Here is a 25603-nt window from a genome sequence, read left to right on the forward strand (position 1 = left end):
ATGTAGGACTAGAAGGTGTTTTGAGCAAATTTGCCGATGACACTAAACTTGGAGGAGTTGTGGACTCGGATGAGGGTGGAAAGGCCTTGCAGAGAGATCTGGACAGATTGGAGAGCTGGGTGATTGCCAACAGCATGAAGTTTAACAAGAGCAAGTGCCGGGTCCTGCACCTGGGACGGGGCAACCCTGGCTGTATGTGCAGACTGGGGGAACGAGATGCTGGAGAGCAGCCCCGCAGAGAGGGATCTGGGGGCTGTGGTTGACAGCAAGCTGAACATGAGCCAGCAGTGTGCCCTGGCAGCCAGGAGGGCCAGCCGTACCCTGGGGTGCATCAAGCACGGCATTGCTAGTCGGTTGAGGGAAGGGATTGTCCCAATGTGCTCCGCACTGGTGCGGCCTCACCTCGGGTGCAGTTCTGGGCACCACAATACGAAAAGAATGTGAAACTGTTGGAGAGTGTCCAGAGGAGGGCTACAAAGATGGTGAAGGGCCTAGAGGGAAAGACGTACGAGGAGCGGCTGAGGGCACTTGGCCTGTTCAGCCTGGAAAAGAGGAGACTGAGGGGAGACCTCATCACGGCCTACAGCTTCCTCACGAGGGGGAGTGGAGGGGCAGGCACTGATCTATTCTCTTTAGTGGCAAGTGGTAGGATCCAAGGGAATGGAGTCAAGCTGCGACAGGGGAGGTTCAGGCTGGATATCAGGAAGAGGTTCTTCACCGAGAGGGTTGTCGCGCACTGGAACAGGCTCCCAAGGGATGTAGTCACGGCACCAAGCCTGTCGGAGTTTAAGAAGTGTTTGGACTGTGCACTTAGTCACATGGTCCGAATTTTTGGGTAGACCTGTGTGGTGCCAGGAGTTGGACTCGATGATCCTTGTGGGTCCCTTCCAACTCGGGATATTCTATGATTTGAAGTCTCCAGAGTCCGTACTGATGGCCTTTGTAAAAATATGCTGCTCTGATTTTCAGCAAATGATCCCTTTCTGGTCTTCGCTATGCATTTAATTATGGTGGTGTAATATTAGAGGTGCAAGAGAATGTGTACAAAGTTGAATGTTGTACATTTAGATAAAGCATTTTGGTGGTATCTTACTGCGTGCACTAGGGAAGTGGTATCTTCCTTATCTGAGGCAGGGAACAGAGACAGAGATACTAGTGCTCAAGTTGCATTAAACAAGCAGAGATAAATTTCAGTTTGATTTCATGAGAACTGCTCTAGTTCTTTAAGTGTGAATGTGGCTGTGAACTTAAGTGGTCTGATAGTGATCGCGCAGAGATCTCTAACAGGGCCAGGAAATAAACCCATAGCCCAATGCCTTACATGTGACATGCTGTGAGGGAATCGCAGCTTTGTGAAGGAGCTGGTGTTACACGCTTAACTGTTCAATGTAACTAGCTTTGGGCAACGCATACTTGTTTGTTCATTTTTTGTGCCCTCTTGGGGTGTGTGTGGTCTTGCTTGTGTTATTTTTATTTACTTTTCTATCCTTTGGCATACTAGTGCATCATCAGCAGAAATTTCAAGGAAAGCAGCCTGAACATCCTAAGTCACCAATATTTGGCACCTGTGACACGGCTGAGCAGGCCAGATAACTGCAGTGGGCACTCTTCAAATTGAGCACATGGGTAGTCGTGCTGGCAGCCAAACCTCTATCCCATCACTTAGGAATATCAAATAGGTTTGGAAAAGGAGGCTGGGGTGAGGGGACAGGAGACTCTGTTGGGAACGTCCATCTGTTCTCCCTGTTGACAAGGCTATGTGCCTGTGATTTCTTGGCTGGAGAAACTTGAGTAAATAAATAATAATAATAATAAAAAGCTTATGTGACTAATAACAATACTTGTGCCAGAAGAGGATGCTATCAGTCTGGGTGGGAGGAAGGAGATAGAGATTAAAGATGTCTGTCCTGGGGATCACTCAGCATCAGTGGGAAACTCAGTTTTTGGTTTTTACCCGTTAAAATCTTTTAACACTTTATCTTATTCAAACCAATAATCGCATGTTTTGGATCTGCTAATGCACTTGTTCTTAGAGCTGCCCTTCCCATGTGGGAAATGCAGTGCTATTAACACAGCCTCCTGCTGAGGATATAAACCTTGCTATTACGTGTTGGAGGACAGGATTGCAGGGAGCCAATTTGGAGGAGATATAGATTCATTTCTGCAAAACTGTACTGTGCTCTTATTTATTTTAGCACCAAATGTCTGGCATGACCAAAAAGATGCAAAGTTGTCATAGCTGGCAAGGCAGACAGCTTTTTGCAAGTCATGTAGCATTACGCAAGGAGTAAATTACACTTTGGTAGCTAATTTGGTGAGTTGAGTTCAGTAAGATGGAAGACGGGACAGATTCTGTTATGAGATTGCTTACCTGAAATTATTGAGAAGGGAAGTAAGAAGAGGGACACTGATATTTCTGCCTTTTCATGAATTTAATATCATGCATGTTTTTAGGCTCTCTGAAAGTTATTGAAAATATTTTTAAGTTATTTTTTCTTCCTGTGATTATCAACATCATATGGTCACAGAGACTTTTTTACACTAACATTAGGGAAACAGAGATTTTCTTCGCTGCTTGTATTTTTCTACTTGCTTTTAGTGGCCTGTCTAGTCATCTGTTTGGAGTCACAAGGCAACATACCATCTTTTGTGACCTTGCACTGAATGTTCTAGCTTATGCTTTGGAAGGCAGGCAGGGCCTACCCAGTCTTCTCTACAAATCCATCCAGAAGTCATTTGTTGCACAAAGACTTGGGTTAAGTCATGCAGCTTAACAAGGAACTGCTGAAATTTCTATCAGGTGAGGAATAGCTTCTGCTGCCCTTTTTTTTTTTTTTTAAACTTTAATACAGGTTTCTAAAGAGAAACGAAGGCAAATTATAATTTGTATTGTGTGAATGTCTGCTTAAGTTTTGGCATGATCCACATGATAGAGAGATGTCAATATCTGTAGCATCCGGTGATTTAATCATTTCCTTTCCTGAGAGAGGACATAAACACTCTTAAAGAAAAAACTCTCCTGCAACATACCATACAGTTACTTTACTTGTCTGTATATGTCCAGAACATGTGGAGGCTTTTAATTATCAGAACCATTTGTTATTATTATTTCATTTGCTGTCAAGGAAAATAGAAATAAAAAAAGTAAAAAGAAAAAAAACCAAACAAACACAAACAACCCTTCTTGGAAAACCAAAAGCTTTTTAGACTTGTTTTGTGGTTGACGTTTCATGCTTGTTAACTCCAGGATTTGATTTCAAAACCTTTTTAATAGAGATGCTAATGGACTTCTCCATCTTGCAAAATATGTGGAGAGCTTTTGTGTAAGAGGAACATAAGCTGCAAAAGGTGATACACCATTCAGTAACAGTGTCCAGATTTCCATACAGCTGGTGCTACTGGGATTGGATGGACACCTAAGGCAGAGGAGGTTACTCCCCGTGAACTCTTCGTTTAGTTGTAGTCTCCTGGTCCCTCTCCAGCTTCTAACAGCTCGTGTTGGTTAGTACTTAATCCGATGTGGCCAGTGATGATGTTACGGCTTTACTTGCCGTGTTTGAAAATACAGCCTTACCTTATGGGTCTTTCATTTCCTTTATTTTAAATCTATAGGTGCTGTTACTTAGTGTCTCCTTTCTGGAGTTTTAGTCATCCCAAGGGTAAGAGTTACTAGACCAAGCAAAACAAACCGATGTTCTAAGGTTAGTTTATTATGTCACGCAGTAGATTTTATTTTGAGCTGTGGATTTCTGCTCTTTAAACAAAAGTTGACTGAAGTGACTATAAGCTCGGATTTGTTTCCTTGTGCTGTCACTCTGCCAAATGTAACCCCTTGAGATGAATAGGTGAGGTGAGGGATAAGGATCTAATGATAGTTGTTGAAAATTAGTTGTAAAAAGAGAGTGTACTCTGGATGTCTTCCTTAATTCCTGTTCATGTCTAGGCAGTTTAAAGACAGGTTTTGTTTGGATTTTGTGATTTCTGGTTTACATTGTTTCTTTTCAACCAGGAATCCTATAAAGCCTTTTCAAATAATGTATCTGACTATCAAATGTGTTCCCATATCAACATCAGGCACACCCTTTGTACACTTAATAAAACAGAAACTGTTTCCCCTGAAGGTGCAGAGAAACAGAATTAGGTTTGAATGGAAAATCAAATAAAGCAGAATTGAAAAGGAGAGAGAAAGAAAACACATGAATTTCTGAGGTGAGGGTTGAGTGTATTGTATTGTAGGCTGTAAAACTGCTTAATACAGTGACTAATGTAACTGCGGCTACTCAGCATAGCATGGTGCCTACCCCTGCACTCTATTGACATTGTCCTTTACAGTCCTTAAAAATGAATTTGAAGTGCTGCCAGCAGATATTACCTGACTTTATTGTAGGCTATCCACCTAATGTGCCACAGCTGTTCTGCACTGAGTGCTGTGCACTGAGAAACTAACTGCACAAAATCTTTCCAAAGAAGTACTTTGCCAGAAGTGCTTTTATTATCTCAAACAAAAACTAAGGAGGGTGCAGATGATTCCTGGGAACAAATGCCACCAACCAACCTAAGCCTCCTTTCCTTGCTTGGCCTGGCAGCACGAGGCAGGACGCTCTGGTGCCACACCATGTGGTGCAGGGCCACGGTTCATTTATCACTTGTGATGTTACTTTTGCAGAAGGAGGCTGCAGTGTAAATGGATGTGGAAGTGGGGGTGATGTCTTCGTGGTGACGAGACCTTCATACTGAGTCGTACTTAGGAAGTTTGACGACTACCAAACCAGAGTCTGAGCTGATGCAGCTATTTGTGATAGGTAAACTTATGGAAATTAGAGGACCCCAGCAGAGCTTAAAGGCCTGAAGAGATGATAAAACTTTAATGATGTTTTGCAGCTTCATCTGCATTTCTGTATTTTGAAGCTGCTAATTTCCACTTTGTTTTCTTGATGGTTTTCAAGGGAAACAATGAAATGCTTCTTTTGTATTGTTTTCTGCTGAAATAAGCTTCCCTCTAATAATAAGAGGAAAGCCATGAGGGAGAACTGGTTTTATCTGGGATGCAAGATCTGTGTATGACTCATGCCTACGGGTAGCATTAGACTGTTGATTGCAGAAGACATGTTTTCTCTAAAAATGCATTGAACTAAGCATGAAACTTGATATCGAATATAGCTTGAATATATACTTATTTTGTTTGCTCAGTTCCTTTCAGGATAAAGTATGTCTTCCTGGCTTACAGCATTTTAAAAAATAATGGTAGTGCATAGTAGTGGATTATTAGATAATGGTTGTTGTCTCAGGCTTTTTTTTTTCAGAAAACCATTTTTTTTTCCACTTCTGTGCTTCATTTACTCTTGGCCTTCCACTTAAGTATGGACCTGTTCCTGTCCTGAGATGATGCGAATCGATTCTGGTTGACCCAGATTTTGATGCAGTCCAAGTTTCGGTGCAAACAGGAGCCTTGAAAGGTGTACTCTTTTCCTTCCCTCCTGCAGTAGCACTTTCATCGTTGTCCAGATGAGTTGAAAAATAGGGCAAAAAAAAAAAGTACAAGGGAAAGAACAAAATAATAAGAGTGGGAATTAAAACAGTTGTAAAGCCCTGGCTTTAGATCAATTTTAACATTGTGCTTGTACTTCATTTTGATAGTGTATCAATACTTTTGCATGACCATATAAATTTATTTTTCTTAGTATTGCTCTTGCTGTAATTTCTGGCAAGGTCTGCATCTACCACTTGAAACCACTCACTATCTGTATTACTGAAGAGTAAAGTCAACATCAGATAGCTAACCTGTGTGATGAAATCACTGAATTTTTCCCCTCGGCTGTTTTTAGGCAGCATTTTTCCTCCTGTAATGATTATCCAAGTAGCAGAAGAAAACATTTTTTCCTTGCATTATTTTTATACGTATTTTATTCAGGATACACATGGTCCTGAGAGAAAAATACCATTTTGCTTTTTATTTAAATTAGTTTTTTTTTTGTGGATGCAGAAAATGACCAGTCTTTGTTCTTTTTCTCTACCTTATTTAGTCTGCCAAGCTACAGTGGCACAATATGAAAATGATCTGCATAATTGGTGGTGTAGTTTCCTTTAATAATTCCAGACTATCTAATTAGGAGATACCTAGTTCTCAGATTGTGTGGACAAAGCAACACTTGTACATTGCAAGATCATTTTGCCCAATAATTTAATAAGGAAGATGTCTCATGTACCTCCCTTATTCATTACTCTCTTCTTGTTCTGGCCAGGCCAGTACGTTTAAAGTACTCTGGAAGTGGGCAATAGTTTAAACAAGTCACCCTTTCTAAGGGCAGTAAGTTGGAAAGAGACCTTTCTGACCGCTGCCAGCTCATAATTTGTATTCCTGTTGAATGAATTAATCTTATATACAGTTCAGAAGACTTCACATTTGCAAAGCAGGTTTCTTACAGTAACTTCTTCTGCATGAGGTTCTCAGATGCAACAATGAACCAAGATTTTTTTTAAATTATTTTTACTTTTCGTTTGATGTATTTTGTTTAAAAAATAATAATTTAACAGCCTGATTTTGTGGTGATAAAGGTAGTGATATGAGATATATACAGGAATTGGTGATAAGAAAATGATTATTTGTAGAAAAATCCATATTCCTTGTACTGATTTAGAATTCAGTGGCACTCTGAAAAGCTTGTGCTTTGCATGATTTTGGCAACCTGAGGAGCATCAAATTAGGCTGAGGTTATTTTTTTAAAAAAAAAAAAGAAAGAAAGGAAGGAAGAATCCCTGTAAACCTGGTGAGTTCTGATCTCTCACCCCAAGTGGGTGTGTTTCCAAGGAACTGAAGACTTCATCCCAGAAGTTTAGGGGACAGGCAGCATGACCTCCTGCATCTCATCAGGTTCTTCTCTTGTGCTTTCCTCCCTTCTCCCAGCACTTCCACCGTTTCTCTGTTTTGACAAATGTGTCCTTCAGCGATTCCAAAATACGAATTTTCACTTTCCAGAGGTTTACTAAATTAAAACATTTAAAAAAGGCAATACGCGGTCTTGTGTGAAATCGCTCTCTGCTTCTTACAATGGCTAACAGAACGACTTGATGCTGGCTAGCAACTCAAAAACCGTGTCAGTCAGTAATGAATATTAGAATACTGTGTGTAAGAATGATGAGAAACTTAAAATGAGGATACAGGGAGTAAAATATTATATTCTCAAACAGAAATGGCCTTTTAAGGTACCCAATAAACTCTTTTACTGTTGCAATTTTCAATGTAGAAATATTTCTTGATTAACCAGTAAAGTGAAGTAGAAAAACAGACCGGTGTGGATTCTTCTATTACATTCCTGATTCAGCGGAAAAGACGAGTTTTACCATGTACTTGCGTTGTCACTAATTGAGTTTTAAATGTTGCACTCTATTTCCTGTTGTAATAATGATTTATATCTTTGCAGTTAATGAACCCAGGTCGTTAGTGCATCCGTGTTTAATGGCTGCCTAGAAAAGTGCAGCTGTTGTACAGCCCATTCAAAAAGTTATCTTATATGATGGCTCCTTACCCTCTTACCTAAAAGAAACTTCCCAGAAATGGTGTGATTTGTAGGTGGCAAATAGAACCTCTGGCAGTGACAGGACCTCAGTTTGAAGTATTTTGGCTACTCAGATATGAAATGATAGCACAAATTGTAACTATGAGTGCTCTACAGAAAGAATGCAGGGCTAGTCCAGTTCATGGCTGCATCTTGTAGTGCTTCTTCAGTGGTGCTAGACTCTTGAAGTTTCACAACCTCGCCTTCTATGCCTAAGGGACACTGTGATTAAAGAGAGGCAAGTAAGTTGGTCATATTTACTAGCTGTAACTACCAAAAGCAACAAACCAACCAAGCAAAAACAGAAAAGAAGCAGTAAATGTTTGTTTTGGTGTTTTTTTTCCCTCTTTGGCAAGTATTTCTGGAGATTTTTTCTGAACTGACAGTAGTCTAAGCGAGACCTGTGTGAGTCAGATATTTTTGTAAGTGGATAAAGACTTTCCTTTGAAGGGAATGCTGAACCCTATTTAGTTTCTTGTGTATAAACTACACAGTAATTTTTTTTAATGACAAAAAAATATGTTCTTTAGTTGAGACAGTTTTATTTGTATTCAGCTATATACAGCAAGCCGGGCAGCAATCTTGAGAGAAGTTCAGTGAATATTAACAATCATTGATCCAATACAAATCACATTTGTTCCTTATTGTTTACCAGTGTTACTGATGGCTTGCTAAGAACATGCAATTTAAACAGTTTGTTTTTAGCTGAGATATCATGAATAGCTGCAGTAGAACTTCATTTCTACAGGAGAACAAGTGAAAACTGCTTTCTTGACTCCTGTGAGATTTGTTTAAGGTCTGGTACTGAAGACTTGCTACACAGCAGAAGCCCACTGGACAAAGTTTCGGGCTTTGGTCTTCCATTGCCTTATTGCTGCTGTTGGCTTGTAAGGATCGGTGGACGACAGGGGTTGAAAGGAAGCTGTGATGAAGGTCGGGACTAGAAGCTGCTCCTTTTAGTGGGTGACGTTGATAGCAGGGTGATGGTTGGACCAGATCATCTTGGAGGTCTTTTCTAACCCTCATGATCCTGTGATTCCTTGTTCAGCTTGGGAGGGACAGCTCAGGCTGTCTGTATGTTGGAGGAGGATCTTCTAGACTGTCCAGACCATGAGATCCCTTCTAGCTCTGTGTTTGCTTTCTCAGTCCTTGATGGAATGGTTTATAGCAAAGTAGTCCACAGGAGGTTTCCAATCCTCTGACCTCTTAGAGAAGTTGTCTAAACAGCTCTAGAGTTTTAGATTTTGTCATTTGGTCCATTTTCACAGTGTCTTTTAAATTAAGAGTTTAATCAAAGCTGAAGACGTGTGTGACATGAACCAAGAGGACTTTTTTCATATATTTAGCTCTTAGTCTTTTAGACTTAATTCTTAAACAAAGTACTAACATTTATGAAAGGTGGCATTGTCTCTTCTTAGCAGTGGTTGTGGAGATTCGTTTGTAGTCTTGATAAAATGCTATGCCAAGGAATGTGTACTCATCTTCTGTATTGATATTTTCATACTTAACTGGCTCTCTGTTATATAGGTTTTTACTTTGATGAAAAAACTCAAGTATTTCCTAGATCTACATGCTTTCTTTTGAGTTAAAAGAATATTTATTTTTGGATTGTATTTAGAAATCGTGTGTTGTCTGAGACTGCATAAAAAGGAAGGAAAAAAAAAAAGGATTGAAAGCCTATTCTTCCTGAATTGTATTTTTTCATAGCAGATTCATCAACTGAGCTTCCTGTGATTAGAGACTCCCGTGTTCTCTTACACACCAGAAAGACACACCCACGATTACATTCTTTAGTGGGTGATGATCTTCTGAGACCCAATTACCTTACCTGCATGTTTTCTGAAGATAAGATCCTATCTGTATTGGCTCATGTTTTTAAACATGACTATGCGTCCTGCTTTTTTTTTATATATATGAAGTTTTTGTTTTGGTGGCTCTTTTTCCCCTCCTGATCCACATGCTCTTGAGCTTTCTAGCAAGCTATGTGCAGCAGCAGATCAAACGTTGTCAGTCTAAGGTCTTTAATGATTTTTGTGTACAAAACTTGGTAACAAATATTTCAATTCAAAATGTATATACAGGAAAATCATTAAAATTTCCATGAAAGTATAGGTTGTAAAACCTTTGGAGTCCCTGAAAACATTTGGGTGTAATAAATACAGGTTTACGATCCAGGAGGTATTATTTTTTTATTACCTGGCCAGATAAGAGGCTAAAAAAGAGACTGCCAAGCAATATCTAAAGTTTCAGTTAAGTGCAGACAATCTTTAACAAACATATGAATACATTAGAATTTTATTATTTTTATGTGCCTGTAAGGTTTCTGCTTTGCAGTCACTTCAAATAACCTTGCTATCGCAATCCAGGGGGAGTAGTCTGAAAAGCCACTGAAGTGCAAATAGTGCATTTTTTTTCTTAGCACACATTTTTCACTTGACAGTAACAAATCCACGAGAGAATGGCTTCCCTTGAATTGCTGGACTGCTGAGAGCCAAATTTGACCAATCAGTCGTGCTAACTAATACGGCGGAGACGCAGCAGCAGAAACTGTGCTTCATAGAGGAATGTATAATGTGGGCAAAAGATTGCATAAAATCAAGACAGCACGTTCTTGGGAATAAAATCTCTTGCTTGCTTATTACATCGAGGACTGCAGTAGCTAGAAACATACGTAAAAGATGAGCATAGACAATTTCCATCCTAAAAATGTGTTGTCAATGTAGAAGATAGCAGGTCAGCTTTTTTTTTTTTTTTCCTGTAAGGGAGCAGGTTAGTTAAGGTACATACGCATTGTAGAAAATAAACAAGGCAGATAAAGGAACTAATGAATAAATGAGTAAACAAAGGAAATTTGGTTGGACCTAGTTTTTGTAGTGAAAGCCTATTGAGCTCATCTTGGAGCTCTGATTTCTTACTAGATGCTGAAGCCTGGGCTTCCTGACTTATACTGCGTGGATGGGGATATTGTTCTTAAAACCATGGCTTTACAGACAATAACCACCAGTTTCAACACTTGAAAACATTCCTTGACTTTTTTTTCAGCAGTAGTAGCAGTAGTCCTAAAACTTAAGCATCTGGAAGTTTCAATATACCAAGAAAGGCTTGTAAACATGAGGCAGATGAGGGGGGGGAGCAAAAACATTGTTTCTTGAAAAGATGATGGAGCTTTGTTTGTCGACTGCTTTCCTTGCTAGTGACAGGAGTTTTATTGCACGAGAAATGGTACAGATGCGGGATTAAGTATATTTTTCCTGAATGCATGAGAAAGTTGGCTCTCTTCATTTGGCTTTTTTTTTGCTTGTAGTTTTTGTTTCCTAGTGAACGTTCAGCTCCCTGTAATAATTCACCGTTCTAGTGAGTGATATCGTAGTCTGAGTGGAGGGTGCACTTTTTTGTGGTTTTGCTTGGAGTTGACCAGGTTAGCACAGCTTGATTTTTTTTAATCATTTTTTATTCGTCTGTTTATGTGTGCAGGACAAAAGTGAAGCAAACTACAAGCAGGGTTTGGGGTTAGTATTGTAGTAGTTGTAGTTGAAAAGAACCTTTTTGGAATGAACTGAACTGATAATATTATGTTTTATCTTAGCCAGAAGTAGACAATGGTTTTTTTTCTGAAAAATGAGTCACTCTACAGAGGAACAGAGTTAATATATATATATATATATATATAAAATAATAATAATAATAATAATTAAAAAATAAAAAGAAAAAAACATTCTAATGAAAGAAGGGCTCGACTTCTTCAGTCACTGTGTTGTGTTGGGTTAACAAATGACCAGTACATAACTTGCATGGAGTAGAAGCAGGAGAATGGTCATCTTTTTATTGCCCCATTAAGACATCGTTTTCTTGTATGCTGTGATAGAACAGTATTACATAAAATATTCAAAGGAGTATATGCATTGTGGTCTGAAATAATGATCACAGAGCACACTTAGCTTTAGTTATCCTAGTGTGTTGTGGAAATACGGCAGATATTAACCCAGCAAGGTTCTGAACGGTAAGCATCTCCTGCTAAAATACGGATTTGTCTTATTGCACTGGGAGTAGTAGTCTTGTAGCAGTACTGTACTCCTTAAATACGTAATGTCTTACAAGAGCCGGAGTATTTTGCTTGTGTCTAGTATCAGTTCGTGCACCATCCTCCAAGAAGAACAAGCACAAGGGACACGTTCAGAAATGATTTCAGTAAGTCAAGAAAAAAAAAAGTTTTCCTTGGCTGACATATTTTAAGTTTATCCGTAATTTCATTATTAAAACCAACAGGTGTAAGAGATTGGAACTTGTCCCTGAACTGGGAAGAGCTGAACTAAGGTTTAGCTTGTTTATACTGTCGCAGTGCTGAGAGGACAATGTGACTTACGGCACTAATACTGACCGGTACATCTGGAAAAAGACAGGGCAATAGGTAATTCCCAAACTTTTGGAAGCAGCCAAGCAACTTTAATGGCAATCCTTCTCTTGGCAAGCTTTCACTTGGTCGATATGACTTGACAAAATGAAAATTTAGGAAGTAAGCTGTGTATCTACTCCGATGTAGTTTAGAAATCCCTGTAACAGATGACAGGGTTGTATTGATCAAGTGATCAAGTGGAGCAGAAACTAATTTGGCCTGCGCAGCTGTTGGAAATCAATGCCGGTGGGTGCAGGGTGAAGCTGTGTGTCTTCACATCCCTGAAGTCTGCTCTCAAAGCTAAGAAAGCAGCAAGGAAATGGGCATTTTGTAGCATTAAGTTGGCCCAAATTCTTTCTGGTTTGGGTATTACAGCAGTCAGCAGGGCAGCAGTATGCAGTGCTAGGCACTTCTCTGTAATGTGACATCGATAAAAGGCTTTATTTTGCATTGCTATGGCAGCCTTTTGGTATGGCCATACAGGTCTGGCCACTGCCATCAGGAACACGCAGCTACAATTGCAGTGTAGTTTTAGTTTGCAAAAATCTATATTTGAGGGTTTTCATGCTTTTTTTTTTCTGTCAGCAACTTTGAATATTTTTGCTGTAAAGGGTGGTAATTGTTTCTTCTGATGCATAGTGCAGTTAGTTTCTGCTTCTTTCACGTTTACTGTTGGAATTGCTCTCAGAAAAGAGCTGGTGTCTGAGGGAATCGCTTGCTGGTCTCTTGCATTTTCTTTTGTATTTTCTGCTAAAAGCATGTGCTTCTGAATGTTGCTTTAAGAAGAAAAGCATTGTATTATCAGATATTTCCTTTATTGTTAAGGCTTCATTAAAAAGGTTATACGTGATATTGGGAAAAAAAATCATAAGGTCATGTAAATACCGTTTCATATTTAGATTATATGTGCCCAGGATTTTGTTCTTTGTAACTAGATAGTCTGGGAAGTGCTATGGAAGAAATAATCACGTAGCTCCTATCAGAATTAATAAACTCTGAACTGCCTGAAAATCACATTGTTGCAATATACAGCATTACAAAAGCTGACTCAGGAGTTTATTTGCTCTCTGTACATACATTTTTTTTATTAAAATACCAAGTCTGTGAGATGATTTTTCTTATGTGGTGCTGTGTTTGGGGGAGTTTTCAGGCCATATGTGTTGTTATTGCCTATTTACATACATGTGATCTGTTCACGTGAGGCTAATTGAAGCAGGCCTTGATCCTGCAAGTCCGAAGAGTAAGATGATGGAGATCCTTGGACAGAGATGCTTAATTCACATACACTTGATTCGCATGCAGTGTTTATCCTAATCAAATTCCAGTGAAATCCTGTTTGACTGATTGGTAAGATATTTAAACATTTACCTCTATTTGGAATGCTTGGTCTATAATTATTAAAAATGCATCTGATAACTCTACATCAGAAACCTGAAAAGATCTCACATTTGAAATTACTGATAAGACTACAGACGATAAAGACCAATTCAGTATAATAATTGAGTATTTTTCACCCAATATTCTCTTTGCAAAGTATTTTTGATGGTGACTTTGTCTTCTTTCCTCTGTTTATGAACAGCAGTACTCTGCTCCCTCCCAGAACAGCTTACTGTATAGGGTGTGGTTGGCTGCTATTTGCAAAAAAAATACTTCTTCCCTCTGACTGACATACATACATACATATTTATTTTTTCTTCCTCAGCCAGTTCGATATAGTGGGAGAGGCAGCCTAGTTTGCTTGAGGAGCAAGGCACAAGACCTAGCCCAAATCTGCCTGGCTGCCATCCCAAATACTACCGAGTGCTGCTGAGATTGTGTCCACTCTTATATCCTTAATAGCAAGGTTATAGGAAGAAATGTAGTTAAGGTGGCTAATTTGTTCATCAGCCTCGCTTTTTTGGAGGGGCTCATTTTCATAATTGTCATTAAGTAATAAGTTTTTTTTATGGGCTAATTTTTTTCAGTGCTACGTTTAAGATGATATATATATATATTTACTATATCATTTGTTTTTAAAGATCATTTCAGGAAAGCTGAAAAATCCAGCTATTACATAATTTTGCTCTTCATCAGTTTCAAATCCATTTGCACAATTTTGTCCGTGCTCATACCAGTCTGCCATAAAGCGTAACATGTCTTTCCTTAATCAGTGTTAGCTTTTTGGAAACAAACAACCTATTTAACATAGTCATGTTGAATTAGAATCAGCATATGAATTTCACCACCTACTCAAGATCATGTTTAGGCATATGTTTTCAGCAAGAAGACATTCATGTGGTCAACTCTTCTTTTCAATAATTGTAAGATGAGCTTTTACCAGGATAGAAATTAAATTCTGAGAAAAGAGAAAGCTCTCCACAGTAATCTTTTTTTCACAGAGGATTACATTTTCTCAGCATAGTGCAACATCAGTACTTCCTGGATAACATAAGTACTCTATAATCTTTAATAAATGGTTAATTTTATTTGAGTTTTGTATAAGATTTTGGTTGTGGAATTTGGATTCTGTAATTCGAAAAGGCCATCTTATGTGGCTTGAGTTAAAAATGTGAAAATATTTGCTTTCCTTAACCCTATGCAGTCACTGTCCTGGAGGTAGCCTCTTAGCGTATGAACACCTGTAGTACAAAACTGTTGGAATAAAATAATAGTTGGAGCCCGTTAAAGACATGGGTGCACAAGCTGAGGTTAAAGCTCAGTAGGCCCTCACTGCCTGTTCTTTTCTCCCATGGCTCTCAATACAGGTCATTAAATCTGAATGCTGAATTTCACAGCATTCCTTAGAAATTAGTCGTGCTGTCTCCAACCAGAAAGGGTGCATACGAGTATCATATTGATACTGCCAGTTGCTTATTAAAAGCCCAGGAATATGAGAGACGCTATTTTTGTTTTCCTTTAACGGCCGTTTTATGTGAAACGCAGGCAGAGTGCTACAGATCTAAAGGCAATAAACAAATGCATTGGTTCATGTCGAGCAAATGTTCACCTCCCATTGATAAGACAAACTGTTGTGCTGAAGGAAGAAGGATGCTTTTTGTCACAGAACACTGCTTCTGATTCTTAATGAAACACCAAGTTGGGGGTGGGATGGAGCATAAAGCAAATTTGTTATGGTTTAGAATAAAGAGACTGTGACAACACAATATTCTCTGGTAAAAATGGAAAATACTTATTACAAGCCAACGTGAACATCACTTTTTTTTTTGTGGTTAGGTTTTTAGATGCCAGGCATTGATATATTGAAGCTTGACATGCTAATGCTGCTACCTTTAAAATCTTGTAAATACTTGGGTGCTTGGAAGGTAATTAGATCGCAATCTGCTAGGGAAATAATGCTCTGAAATTCTACTTTAAGAAGATCAAACGAGCATATCAGAGCTTTTCTTTTTTCAAAAGCCCTTTCCCCTATTCTGCCTTCCCCTCCGTTTCATGTGGAGCACTGTGCAAGGCTAGTCTGTGCCTGCTTCTTGTGCAGGACCTTCCTCCTCTACAGAAAGGTCCCCATTGCTCTGGTGAGACTGGGTGAAGCACTCTGAGGATGCATTATTCCCTTTCTGGCTATCCCTGCTCTTCCGCTGACTGAGCTTGTGACCTTATAAATTATTAAGCTTCTTCAGGCCTTTGCTTTTCACGTCTGTAAAACTGGGGATAAGAGAATTTCCCTACTGCTATAAATAACCTTGGTCTAAGGATATGAACTGGGAATCCTAGCCCATACACCAGTGAAGCACTTTCCTCGCAAGTAATCCTTTTGATGAGGTTATTCGGGGAATAAGCATTGCTTGCTGATACTGAGGATGCATTAACAAGAGACGATGACAGCGTGCTTGCTTTTCCATTTGCTGTGGAAGATGCTCAGGGGCAGTGCTGACCTTGGAGGGTGGCAGGGAAAGAGCCAGTAGTTTTTGATGCACATGGGAGTGAATGCTGTTTGCTCCCACCTTGTTTTGGTCCTCTCCCCACAGCCTGATTCAGCATCTTCTGGCGTGAGTGATGAGAGGACCTTTTCCCCACTGATTTTACAGCAGTTGGGTGTGGGCTGGGGGAATTCACTAGACCGACATCCCATTTCTACTGCCACGTTGCTTTGACTGGGAATTGAAAGTTTCTGTTTGCCACCTCACTGCTGTGATACCTGCTTGCTCTCCTGAAAAATGCAGGTGGGGTAGGAGTTGGGGCCGAGGGGATTCTTCTCTGCTGGTGTAGGTTTTACAGCAGTTGGTAGAGGGCTGTTTATTGAGAACTGCTGTTTCTGGTGATCTCCTGAGTATAGAAAGGAGCTCTGCTTGCCAGGTTTGTATACCTTTGTTGTTGTTGTTCTGGGACATTGCAAGTAATTTTATGATGCAAATGGGAAAGTAGTTTTGCAGAGCTATTTTTAAAAACTTCTTGCTGAAGATATTTTTGTAGCCTTAACATCTGAAGAGTTTGCTGCAGTGTGTCTTGGGTTTTTGCTTTCTCCTTCCCTAGAGAATGTTACCGACTGCTGTCCTGAAGGTCTTTTCTGATGCAATGTTTTCCCTTCCCCACTCTCTTTCACTCTACCTTCCCAAATCAAGTGTCATTAATTTGTTCTAGCCTTCAGGGGATGGTGGGAGAAAGCTAACTCCTATTACCAAGAGCGAGTGTGGGTTGATCTTTATAGGCACTAGCATTTCAGTTGTTCACAGACCAGAATGTGGTACAGCATCCTCCTCTGTTGCACAGAAAACAGCTTTTCCCAAGGCACTTGGTTTTGCTCAGTACAAAGAAGGAAAGATGGCAACCAAACAGCGTTGTCAACTGCAACATCGATGGTCCATTTGCGGTTTCCTTTGCTGCACTGTAGGGTCTAATGGTTTCTGGCATTACCTTCGATAAGGCAGGCCTCTTTTTAAAAATATTTAATTGCAGTTTTTTTTATTAACGCCATTTCTCCCTAGTAGGATCAACTCATCAGTTTGCATGAAGTGAAAGAAAAAGGTGCACGAAAGCCTATTATAACCGTGTAAGATAAGCAGATAGGGATATGAATGAAATCATGGTTCCTTTGGAAATACAGAGCTATGCTGTTACATACACTTAGTATAACAAACATTCATACGAAAGACCATTGTGTCAAGTCTAGTAGATGTTTTCTTAGGATGATATGTTACCTAGTGAGCTGTCTAAATGCTTCTGACTCAAATTAAAGAACTTGCAGACTTCATTACTTACACATAAAGAGAAATACAAGTGTGTGACTGTAAAGCAATACAACGTAACCACTGGGCTTGTCTTGAGCATTGCTACAATGAGCAGCTACTGCTCAAAATTTTTGGAGTTCCTTCCTTTATTTTGTACTTTTCCTCATTCTCCAAAAAGTAAAGAAAAATCTCTCAGTCTTTAGCAATAAGAAAATTGCGTGGAACAAATCTGTGGCATTTAAAACATTTCATACTGCTGTGGCAACATAAAATGTTTCTCTGAAGTAGGTACACTTGGAAATGAAGTTCTTTCAAGCTCAAAGATTGCGTTATGAAGGGCACGTGACTTCTATAGAAGTCTTTGTTCTTAAATCTTGGGAAAAATGAGAGCCTTCTGGTTAGCAGTTGAACCCATCAGCAGCAATGCAGTACTTTTCCTTGAAGCAGTGTTTTTGACAATTTAATGCATATAGCTCTTGCAGGTGTTTTTCCTCATATTTATCAGTCGGCTAAGCTGAGTCTTTCACTTCTTTCTCTTCATCTATTTGTTTTTGCTTTCCTTTTGTGTGTCCACTCTTGCTTGTACATGTTCCTTTCTCACTTGGCTTTTCCATTTAGCCTTCAGTAACTTTTTACTGCTACAGACCGCTTCCCTGGAGAAGCGGATGGGGGCATACTCCTCATTGGGGTGTGCAGCCTCTTTACCACGTTATCCAGCAGCCCTGGATGAATGCAGTAGGTTTTCAGAACGTCCACAGAGTCAGCTCAGAGATGTGCAGGTTTACAGTGTGCTCATCCCTTTGTCGGTAAGGCCTTGTAGGTCCTTGGAAAATGGGAAGCTCTTGGAAGCATGTACTGAGTAGTGGAACTGTAAGTAGCTACACAGTTCTTGAGCAGTGTATGAAGAAAACCCGTTTGCAGTCTGCATTCTGCAGTGTAACTCAATAGGGTGGTTTTCTCCCTCTAGATTTAAAGAATTGCATGCTTCTTTGCTGAAGCACAATCTCTTTGAGCTCTGTGCAAAGACATTCTTGGCTTAGTGAACAAAAATAAGTTTTCAAGCAATGCATAATACTCCCTACACAGTGCTAGTTTCAAATTTAAAAGGTAGCTTTGTTTCATTATTGTTAATTGTTATAACGATATGAATTTGCAGATGTTGCTTCTGACGCTGATGATGGCGTGTTACATATCTGCTGCTAATCCCTGATGCTATTTGAAGAGGCAACATAATCTTGTGGTACATGGAATGTGAATTCATTTGAAATACTAATAGTGTCTTACTATTGGACCATAATTCATACCAATTAAATAATTACATGATAAATGTGAAAATAAGTGCAGTATATCCAAGCTCGTACATACAGAAAAATTTTGAATTGAACGCGTTCAATGTACTATGAATATACATTCTGTTCTTAATTTTCAACTGCAGTGGGAAACTGCACATAACTGTCTCTGGACTGAGATTGTATGTAGCGAAGAGCATTATTTCTGTGAACTAAGACATCTGAAGAGCATTTGCAGACTTTTATTTGTTCCAATAATAATGCAATCTAAATTGCTACTCTGCCACTTTCTTCTCCAAATAGCGTGGCAATACAACTGCTGAGCTTTGGGCTTCCTCCACTGCTAGTGCAGCTTTAACTCACTGGTTTCTGTTCACTATTGTTGTTCCTTTGACATAATTCAGAGGGACATCCTCTCTGTGAAGCCATCCAAAACATAAATTAATTTGTATTAGGATGACAATTTCTTACAAGAAAAAAAGAGAATCCCTTCTCTCCCTTGTGTCCAATCCCTGTTTTTATATTAAAATGGTATTACGCACCATTTCATTGGACAAGTTCTGGTGGTATAGTGCAAGAAAGCGTAGTGTATTAAAGGACTCATTGTAACAAGTAGGAGACAGCGCCAGTAATGGCATGGACAGTCCTGTACCCCTGGATCTTTTGGAGGGGCCCATTTTATCTGTGAAAACTTCCTCAACAAAGGTAAATTTCTAATGAGTCCCCGGATAAACAGTGTTTCTTAAACCTTTTTATTGCCTCAATGAAGTCAGTAGATGACTGTAAAACTATTTAAAATTAGTTTTCTTCATGTAGCTTGTAGTGCACTTGTGGGCTTGGTGCCACGAGAGGTTAGGTAGGTAGACACTATCAGATTATCCAGATACACAAATTCATGGTTAACAAGCTTGGGGCCAGAACTGAAGCTTGGTGCTGAGAATGGTAAATTGGAGGAAGTGTTGCTTTGTTGTTAGAAAAATTGCTGTTGTGCAGGTGGTAATGGAAGGGCACAAAGAAGGTTGTAAAGCACTTGATGAATGAAAAAGTCCCTTTTGGGGAGGGTTTAAAAAAAAAAAGGCACTCAGATTATTTAGTTACAAACTGATGAACATAAAAATCAATTTAGTGTCATGACACGATGGCACTTTCAGGAATCCAGTAATACAGGAAAACATGGGCAGTCCTAATAGAAGACATACCATATACAGTATTCCTCCTTTTGAGGAATTTGTTTTTGTATAAACACAGCTGCTTCTAATGTTAATTCCACGCACACACACACACAAACTGTGTTTTATGTCCCCCGTGTTCGTACTTTAAATCCATAAATACATTGATCCTGGAGATTTTCATTAAAAATTGAATTTCCTGCTTCACTGTGCTGTTGGAGTGCAGAGGCTTTATTTTGTTATCATTTAATGGAAAAAACGTTCATATTTTGCAGAATAGGTTGTTCAATAGCTAGTGTTCCAATACCAAAAGAGTATACAAAGGGAAGTTTTCAGTAAAACTGAAAGGAACCAGAGGTCCAGTGGTAATGCTTGTCCAAGAATAAACACAGACCCACAGCAATCACTGGGCTTTCAAAATTTTCGTCTGTAACATGAAGGGGGAAGGTGGTGTGGATGTGGACCTCTGCTGTAGGCTGTTAGTTGGACTGTGCTGCAAGAGTGTGAGCGATCAGAAGCTCGAAGACCTGAAGGGACACAGCAGAGCTATGGCTGATGGATGTTTCTGCCTTTATGAATGGAAATACAATGCTGGACCTCTTCTGTCCCCACCTAAGGAAAGATAAAGTATTGATTCAGCTGCCTGGGAAATCTTCCAAATAGGAGATTTGTATGGGTTTAGAGTTGGAAAAGAAAGAAGGCAAAACTATAGCTTTAAAGCAATTGATTTCAAACTACATACAGTTCTTAAGAAATCGCTCTTAAATTTATTTCCGAATAAGACCACCCATCAGAACGTGGGTACCCAGACTTCACAGTCAAAGGACGTTTCAGGTCTGTACATTCAGACCTGGAAAGTGTAAGATCCTTAAAGTACTTCACGCTGTTCCAAAGCAAAATATTGGCTTGGGTTGCCTGTATGTAACACTGTGGTCTTTCAGTAGGAATTCTGGGATCTCACTGAAAATTAAATCTGTGTTAACTCTTAGTTTTGAGCATCTTCTCTTGCTCCCACTGCTTTTACCTACTGATGTTATGCTTCTATTTTGGAACTACTGCAATTGCTTGGCAAGACTGAGCTCGAGGGCTTTTTAGCTTTCTTTTTTTTTTCTTGGATGTATTTCTGGATCTGTTGTCAAGTCTGGAAAGAATAGGCTGCTGTGTGTAAAACGTCTGGAGTTCCCATCAGCTATTGATTCTCCAGTCCGATTCAGAATTTTTGCAAGCTGTGGGGTTGCAAGGCTCTGCGGTTTTTATTTCTGTCCTCTTCACCGGTTTGCTCTCTGCTTTTCTGACTCGTGACAGGCTCGTGGACGTATAGCTACTTGGAGAAAGCTTTTTAACCTTGCTGGTTTCTCTGTAATGGCCTCGGTGTACTTACCTGTCCACGTACAGAGCAATAAATAAATAACTAGCCTTCTTTCTCGGTGGTTTTGGGAAAGAGCAAAAGTTGAATCCATCTAAAATCTTTCAGTCTCGTTCAACTTCAGTTTTTTTTTATGGTTGGAGCAAATGGGGGCGGGCGATAATTGGGAGAACTGTACAGTTATATAACTAAAAGCTTTTCTGCTGGAAGTTAGGAGAGCAGATTGCCTGGCCATCAATGCGCGACACGTGTTCGTAATCTTCCCACAGTGTCCATGCAGAGGAGTACAGTCAGGCACTGTGCTTTGGTTTCGTGGATGAACATGTTCAAATGAAGACACGATAAAAATATTTTTCCTTTTGGGGTACACATTTTATTTTTTTTTAAAGAAATAGGAGTGGTTTCGTACTACTTGAGGATTTAAATAGTATTTATGTTGCATAAATGATGACAGTTATTATTCTTAGCTAGAAATTCTAGCTGTTGATGGCTTCAACATGAAGGCTGTCATCTAAAACTCATGGGGGAAAAAATTGACTTGGAAAAAGAGATTATGCAATGTAATTCAGTGATGATAAGAGCATTTTGAAAATACCCAGTTGCTCTCACGGAGAACTGCTCAGCTAGCCAGCAGTCGTGAATTGTCACCCATTTCACATAAATATTCATGAAAACAGCGACTGCAAGATCAATAAATTTTTTTCTGTTTTGTTGATTTTATTTAGTTAGGTTTTGGATGGTATGATAATGTTACATCAGTCCTATTGTTGATGTAGGCATTCAGAGAAAAGTGATGGAAGTTAACAATATAATGCGAAAATGAACTGCAGTGAAAGACAAAGCATGGAGACTGCGCTGCACTGCAAGGCTGTTGTATTTGGTGTTACAACTGTTGCTCTATATCGCCTATACTGTTCTATTGTATCTATGTGGAGATGTGACTTCAGCTTCTCCATGGCATGAAATAAATTTGAGGTTTATTCATCTGTGATGGTACAAGACCTCAGTATTGACTTCCAAATAAAAGCTCAAATACGAGTACTGCTTGAATACAAAAAATAAAAAAATGAAAGAAAGCATCTGAAGTCTTCTGAATTTATAGTTAGCAGTAAACTAGTTGTATTGCTGTTGCAAGATAAGGTCCATCTTTGACCCTTGCTTTATTCGGTCTCTTTGTAACCACCCTTCCAGTTGGCAAATCAGAATATTTAGAGTCGCTGAAGGGAGACCCAGTCTAAAAGCGGGAGGAATGAGATTCATGCAGGTGTCTTTGTGTTTACCAAAAAGGCCTGGAGAAGGGGAAGCCACTTTGCTTTAGAAGCTAGTGAAAATCCCCAGAAGAAGCCAATGGTAACAAACCAGTTTTGTTAAACCACGACATGTTGTTCACCTTCGAAATAGAACAGCATTGGAGGAAAGACTTAATCAGGAGCAGCCCAAAATTGGTCTGGATATTGCCATACCTAAGGCTGGTGTTTGACAGACGTTCTTAGGCTAAACTCCTTTGCATCCACTCTCCTGGGGGACCAAGCTGCAGTGCTTCTCCTTCCATCCCTTATCTCTTTCAGTTTCAGGCCTTAAGGCTGTTAACATTTTTCTTTTTTAAAGCTTGTTGCCTGAAAAGGCCTGGGCTTGGCCCTAAACTGGGGCCAAGTTGTTTTGTTTTGTTTTTTTCTCCCCTTCCCTTGGGTAGAGGAAACAAAACAAACCAGGTTTTGACGCAGCGTTGTTAGTTAAGCTTCCATGGGGGACTCCAAAAGCTTTGCCTTCCTTCCTGCAGATGTTTGAAATCACCCACCAGTGAGTATGAGATTTCACAAGAAAGCAGAGCCAATCTATTGAGTCTGAGACACAAAAAGAGGCATCTCTGCTTAGCCCTGGCTGCACATCGCTTGTGCTCTGCCTGGCGTCCTGGGAGCTGCTCTTTTTAGAGGTGCTGCTGGTTAGGTTGACTTCATTGTAATGAGGTGAAACAAATCATAATTATGCAAGGTTACGTAACGTGGTAAAGGTTAAAGCATGAAAAATCTGTCGTCTTGTCTAAGACATGCTTTAGAGAAGCAAGCAGGCCATTTTTTGTATGGTTTCTTCCAGTTCTAAAGGAGCCTTAAGTCCAAAATTTGTCAGTTACGAAGCAGTAGCATACACAGGACTGGCATGTTTCGTCTTTCCCAGAAAGCCTGACTTTGTTCATCTGGGGCTGAGACAAATAGAGGCATGATGGTGAAAAGAGTAAATTTGCTTCAGCATTTTCTCTTTTCAGGCCTTCCTTGGCTCATTTTATTCCTATTGCCAGTATTGTGTGCTCTGCTGGGCAGCGGAAGGTGCGGATAGATATCTGTGGAAATAAATATTGGTCAGGTTTGCTTGATAGCTCTCCTCTAATTAGTTGGGAGCATCTTGCACACTTAGGTGGATGCATGTCATAGAAAAACTGCTTCTGCTGAACAGCTGCCAGCTCTCACTGATCATTTAACTAGAGGACGGTGCACAAATTGCCATAACATGTTTCTTATAAGAGACACTGACTTCAGAATGTGGGTGCCTAAGATGATTGTAGCATGGTGAAACTGAATACAGCTCTTTCTTTTCTTTTTCTTCCAGTTTGTGGAGACATCCATGGCCAATTCTTTGACTTGATGAAACTATTTGAAGTGGGAGGTTCTCCTGCCAACACGCGGTACCTCTTCCTGGGGGACTATGTGGACAGAGGGTACTTCAGCATTGAAGTAAGTTTCTTATTTCTTTTTTTGGCTGTGAAACTGCTTGCAGCCTGTTGTGTGTATTTGACATAGTAATTTAACCACTTCAGGAATAGAGGCTCTTTGCGGATACCACTGTGAGCAAAAGAGGTCCGTGTTAAATGTCACTGTTGGGGTTTTCATAAAGGCTGTTTGGTATCCAGCCAAATCCTACTACATCTATGCAAGAGAGCTGATGAAGAACAGTCCTAGGAAGTTATAGCGACCATCCAAATATAGCGCAGAAGGCAGTCTGCTCTGCAGCTTAAGTTAAATAGGATTAATAGACATGAGCTATTAGAAGAGAGATGTAGAGGAATAAAGTGACACACAATTTGACTTACTGACTTAGTTGATCTGAGCCTCCTGTATGCAAAATTTTTATGAAGTGGAAGGACTAGATAGAGAGAGAGAGAGATGATAAAAAAGCCAGCAACATAACATGCTGTGCTGGAGAGAATGAATGAGTTCTGTTTAAATCTGGGTTGCAGCAGTGCGTGATCTCTGGCACTTGAATCCACAGAGCAGTGATGGACATGTGCCCTGTTGAAAGTGCTGAGACCCAGTGCAGACGCGAGTGTTAGGATGTAGAATGCGGAGGTCAAATGGTAGCATTTTTAGCTGGCTTGTGAAGGAAAATCTGTGAAGAAAACTGTCCTGCCCAACATACCTACCTTTGACTAGAAGAAAGTCAAATACCAGGCACAAATGCGTTGTTAGAGTGCTCATAAAACAAACTGGATTTTTTTTACTTGTTTTGTTGCTTGGTTTTGCAAACTGACAATTGAGGTGCACAGTTACCAAATAAAATCTAATCTAGATTTGCTCATCCAGATCATAGCTGATCTGGATCTCATCTGATTGACCACTCAATGGTCCATCAGAAACCCTTGCAGCAGCTTTTGAGCTATAGTTTGAGTCTTTCCTTTGAAGAGTTCAGACTTGAACTCCCTCTGAGCCAAGGGAGTTATGTTAGAAACAACATAGGACCTATGATACGTGGTTGTGTAGCAGTGACTAGTTAAGATGGCAGCATACACTGCTGTTTCGTTTTACAAACGACATCTTAGTACACTTCTGTCACATTGATATAAAAACATGTAGTCCCAAACAGCTGAGTTACTTGCAATGTGTTTGTAAAATGGATCAGTGCATTATCTTGCCAGTTCTATATTTACACTATGCAGAGAAGTTTTTTAAAAATAAGATTCTATAAAACTACTTGTGCTTTATTGGCTGACTTTTTAAAAACTTACTTCTAAGTGTTAACAGCATCTTTGGGAGGTGATACATTCTACAAGTAGAAATACACTGTTTCAAGTGCAAAATTGCAAGGTTCTTTAGCCCACATACCATAAATGTTTAATATAGTCAGGATTTAGTCTTACACTAAAGTCAATGCTGCGATCAGGCTTTTTGTTGTACCATGCGTCTGCTTTCTCCCTTCCCTGGTCTTTGATGAGCTGTGGGCTAAATCATCACTGCGTGGATTGCCGTACGGGACTGCTGGAAGAAGGATGGGAATGTGGAAGATGCCTTTGCAGGCTTACGTTGCTGTGTGACTGAATCTTGCACTACCATTTTTCAGTTGTGATAGCCTAAGGTTTATCTCATGAAGACTTTGACTGAAGCAAGTTGTATCTGGAAGATTAGAGTTTTGTCTCTATTTCCTTATACCTTTTATTAGAAGAGACTGAACAAGTGATTTGCTTCAGCTTTCAAGTGCCTGTCTGACAGTTTGCCAAAATCTGCTTTAGGGCTATTACTGGTTACAGACAAGAGTAAGCCATATAACATGGCAAAATAGCTTATGGGTGGGGAACAAGCCCCTTAAAATAATTCATTTTGCAATCTGCACATACACATTTAGCAAGTTATATTCTGCATTTAGATTTTCCATTCTGGAACACTGCTTTTTCACTGG

General features: G+C 39.7%; 1 protein-coding gene across 6 annotated transcripts in view; it reads left to right on the forward strand.

Moving 5' to 3' along the window:
• The window catches only part of PPP3CA (protein phosphatase 3 catalytic subunit alpha), a 287540-nt gene that overhangs the window by 203808 nt on the left and 58129 nt on the right, over window positions 1–25603 (forward strand). For all 6 annotated transcript variants that reach the window (XM_080590673.1, XM_080590674.1, XM_080590677.1 and 3 more), the window contains one exon: window positions 23543–23667. In XM_080590673.1, coding sequence (XP_080446799.1) covers window positions 23543–23667 — 125 coding nt within the window. The remainder of the gene's footprint in view (window positions 1–23542; window positions 23668–25603) is intronic.

The sequence above is a fragment of the Anser brachyrhynchus genome (genome assembly GCF_964034855.1).
Source record: "Anser brachyrhynchus genome assembly, chromosome: 4".
Taxonomy (NCBI): domain Eukaryota; kingdom Metazoa; phylum Chordata; class Aves; order Anseriformes; family Anatidae; genus Anser; species Anser brachyrhynchus.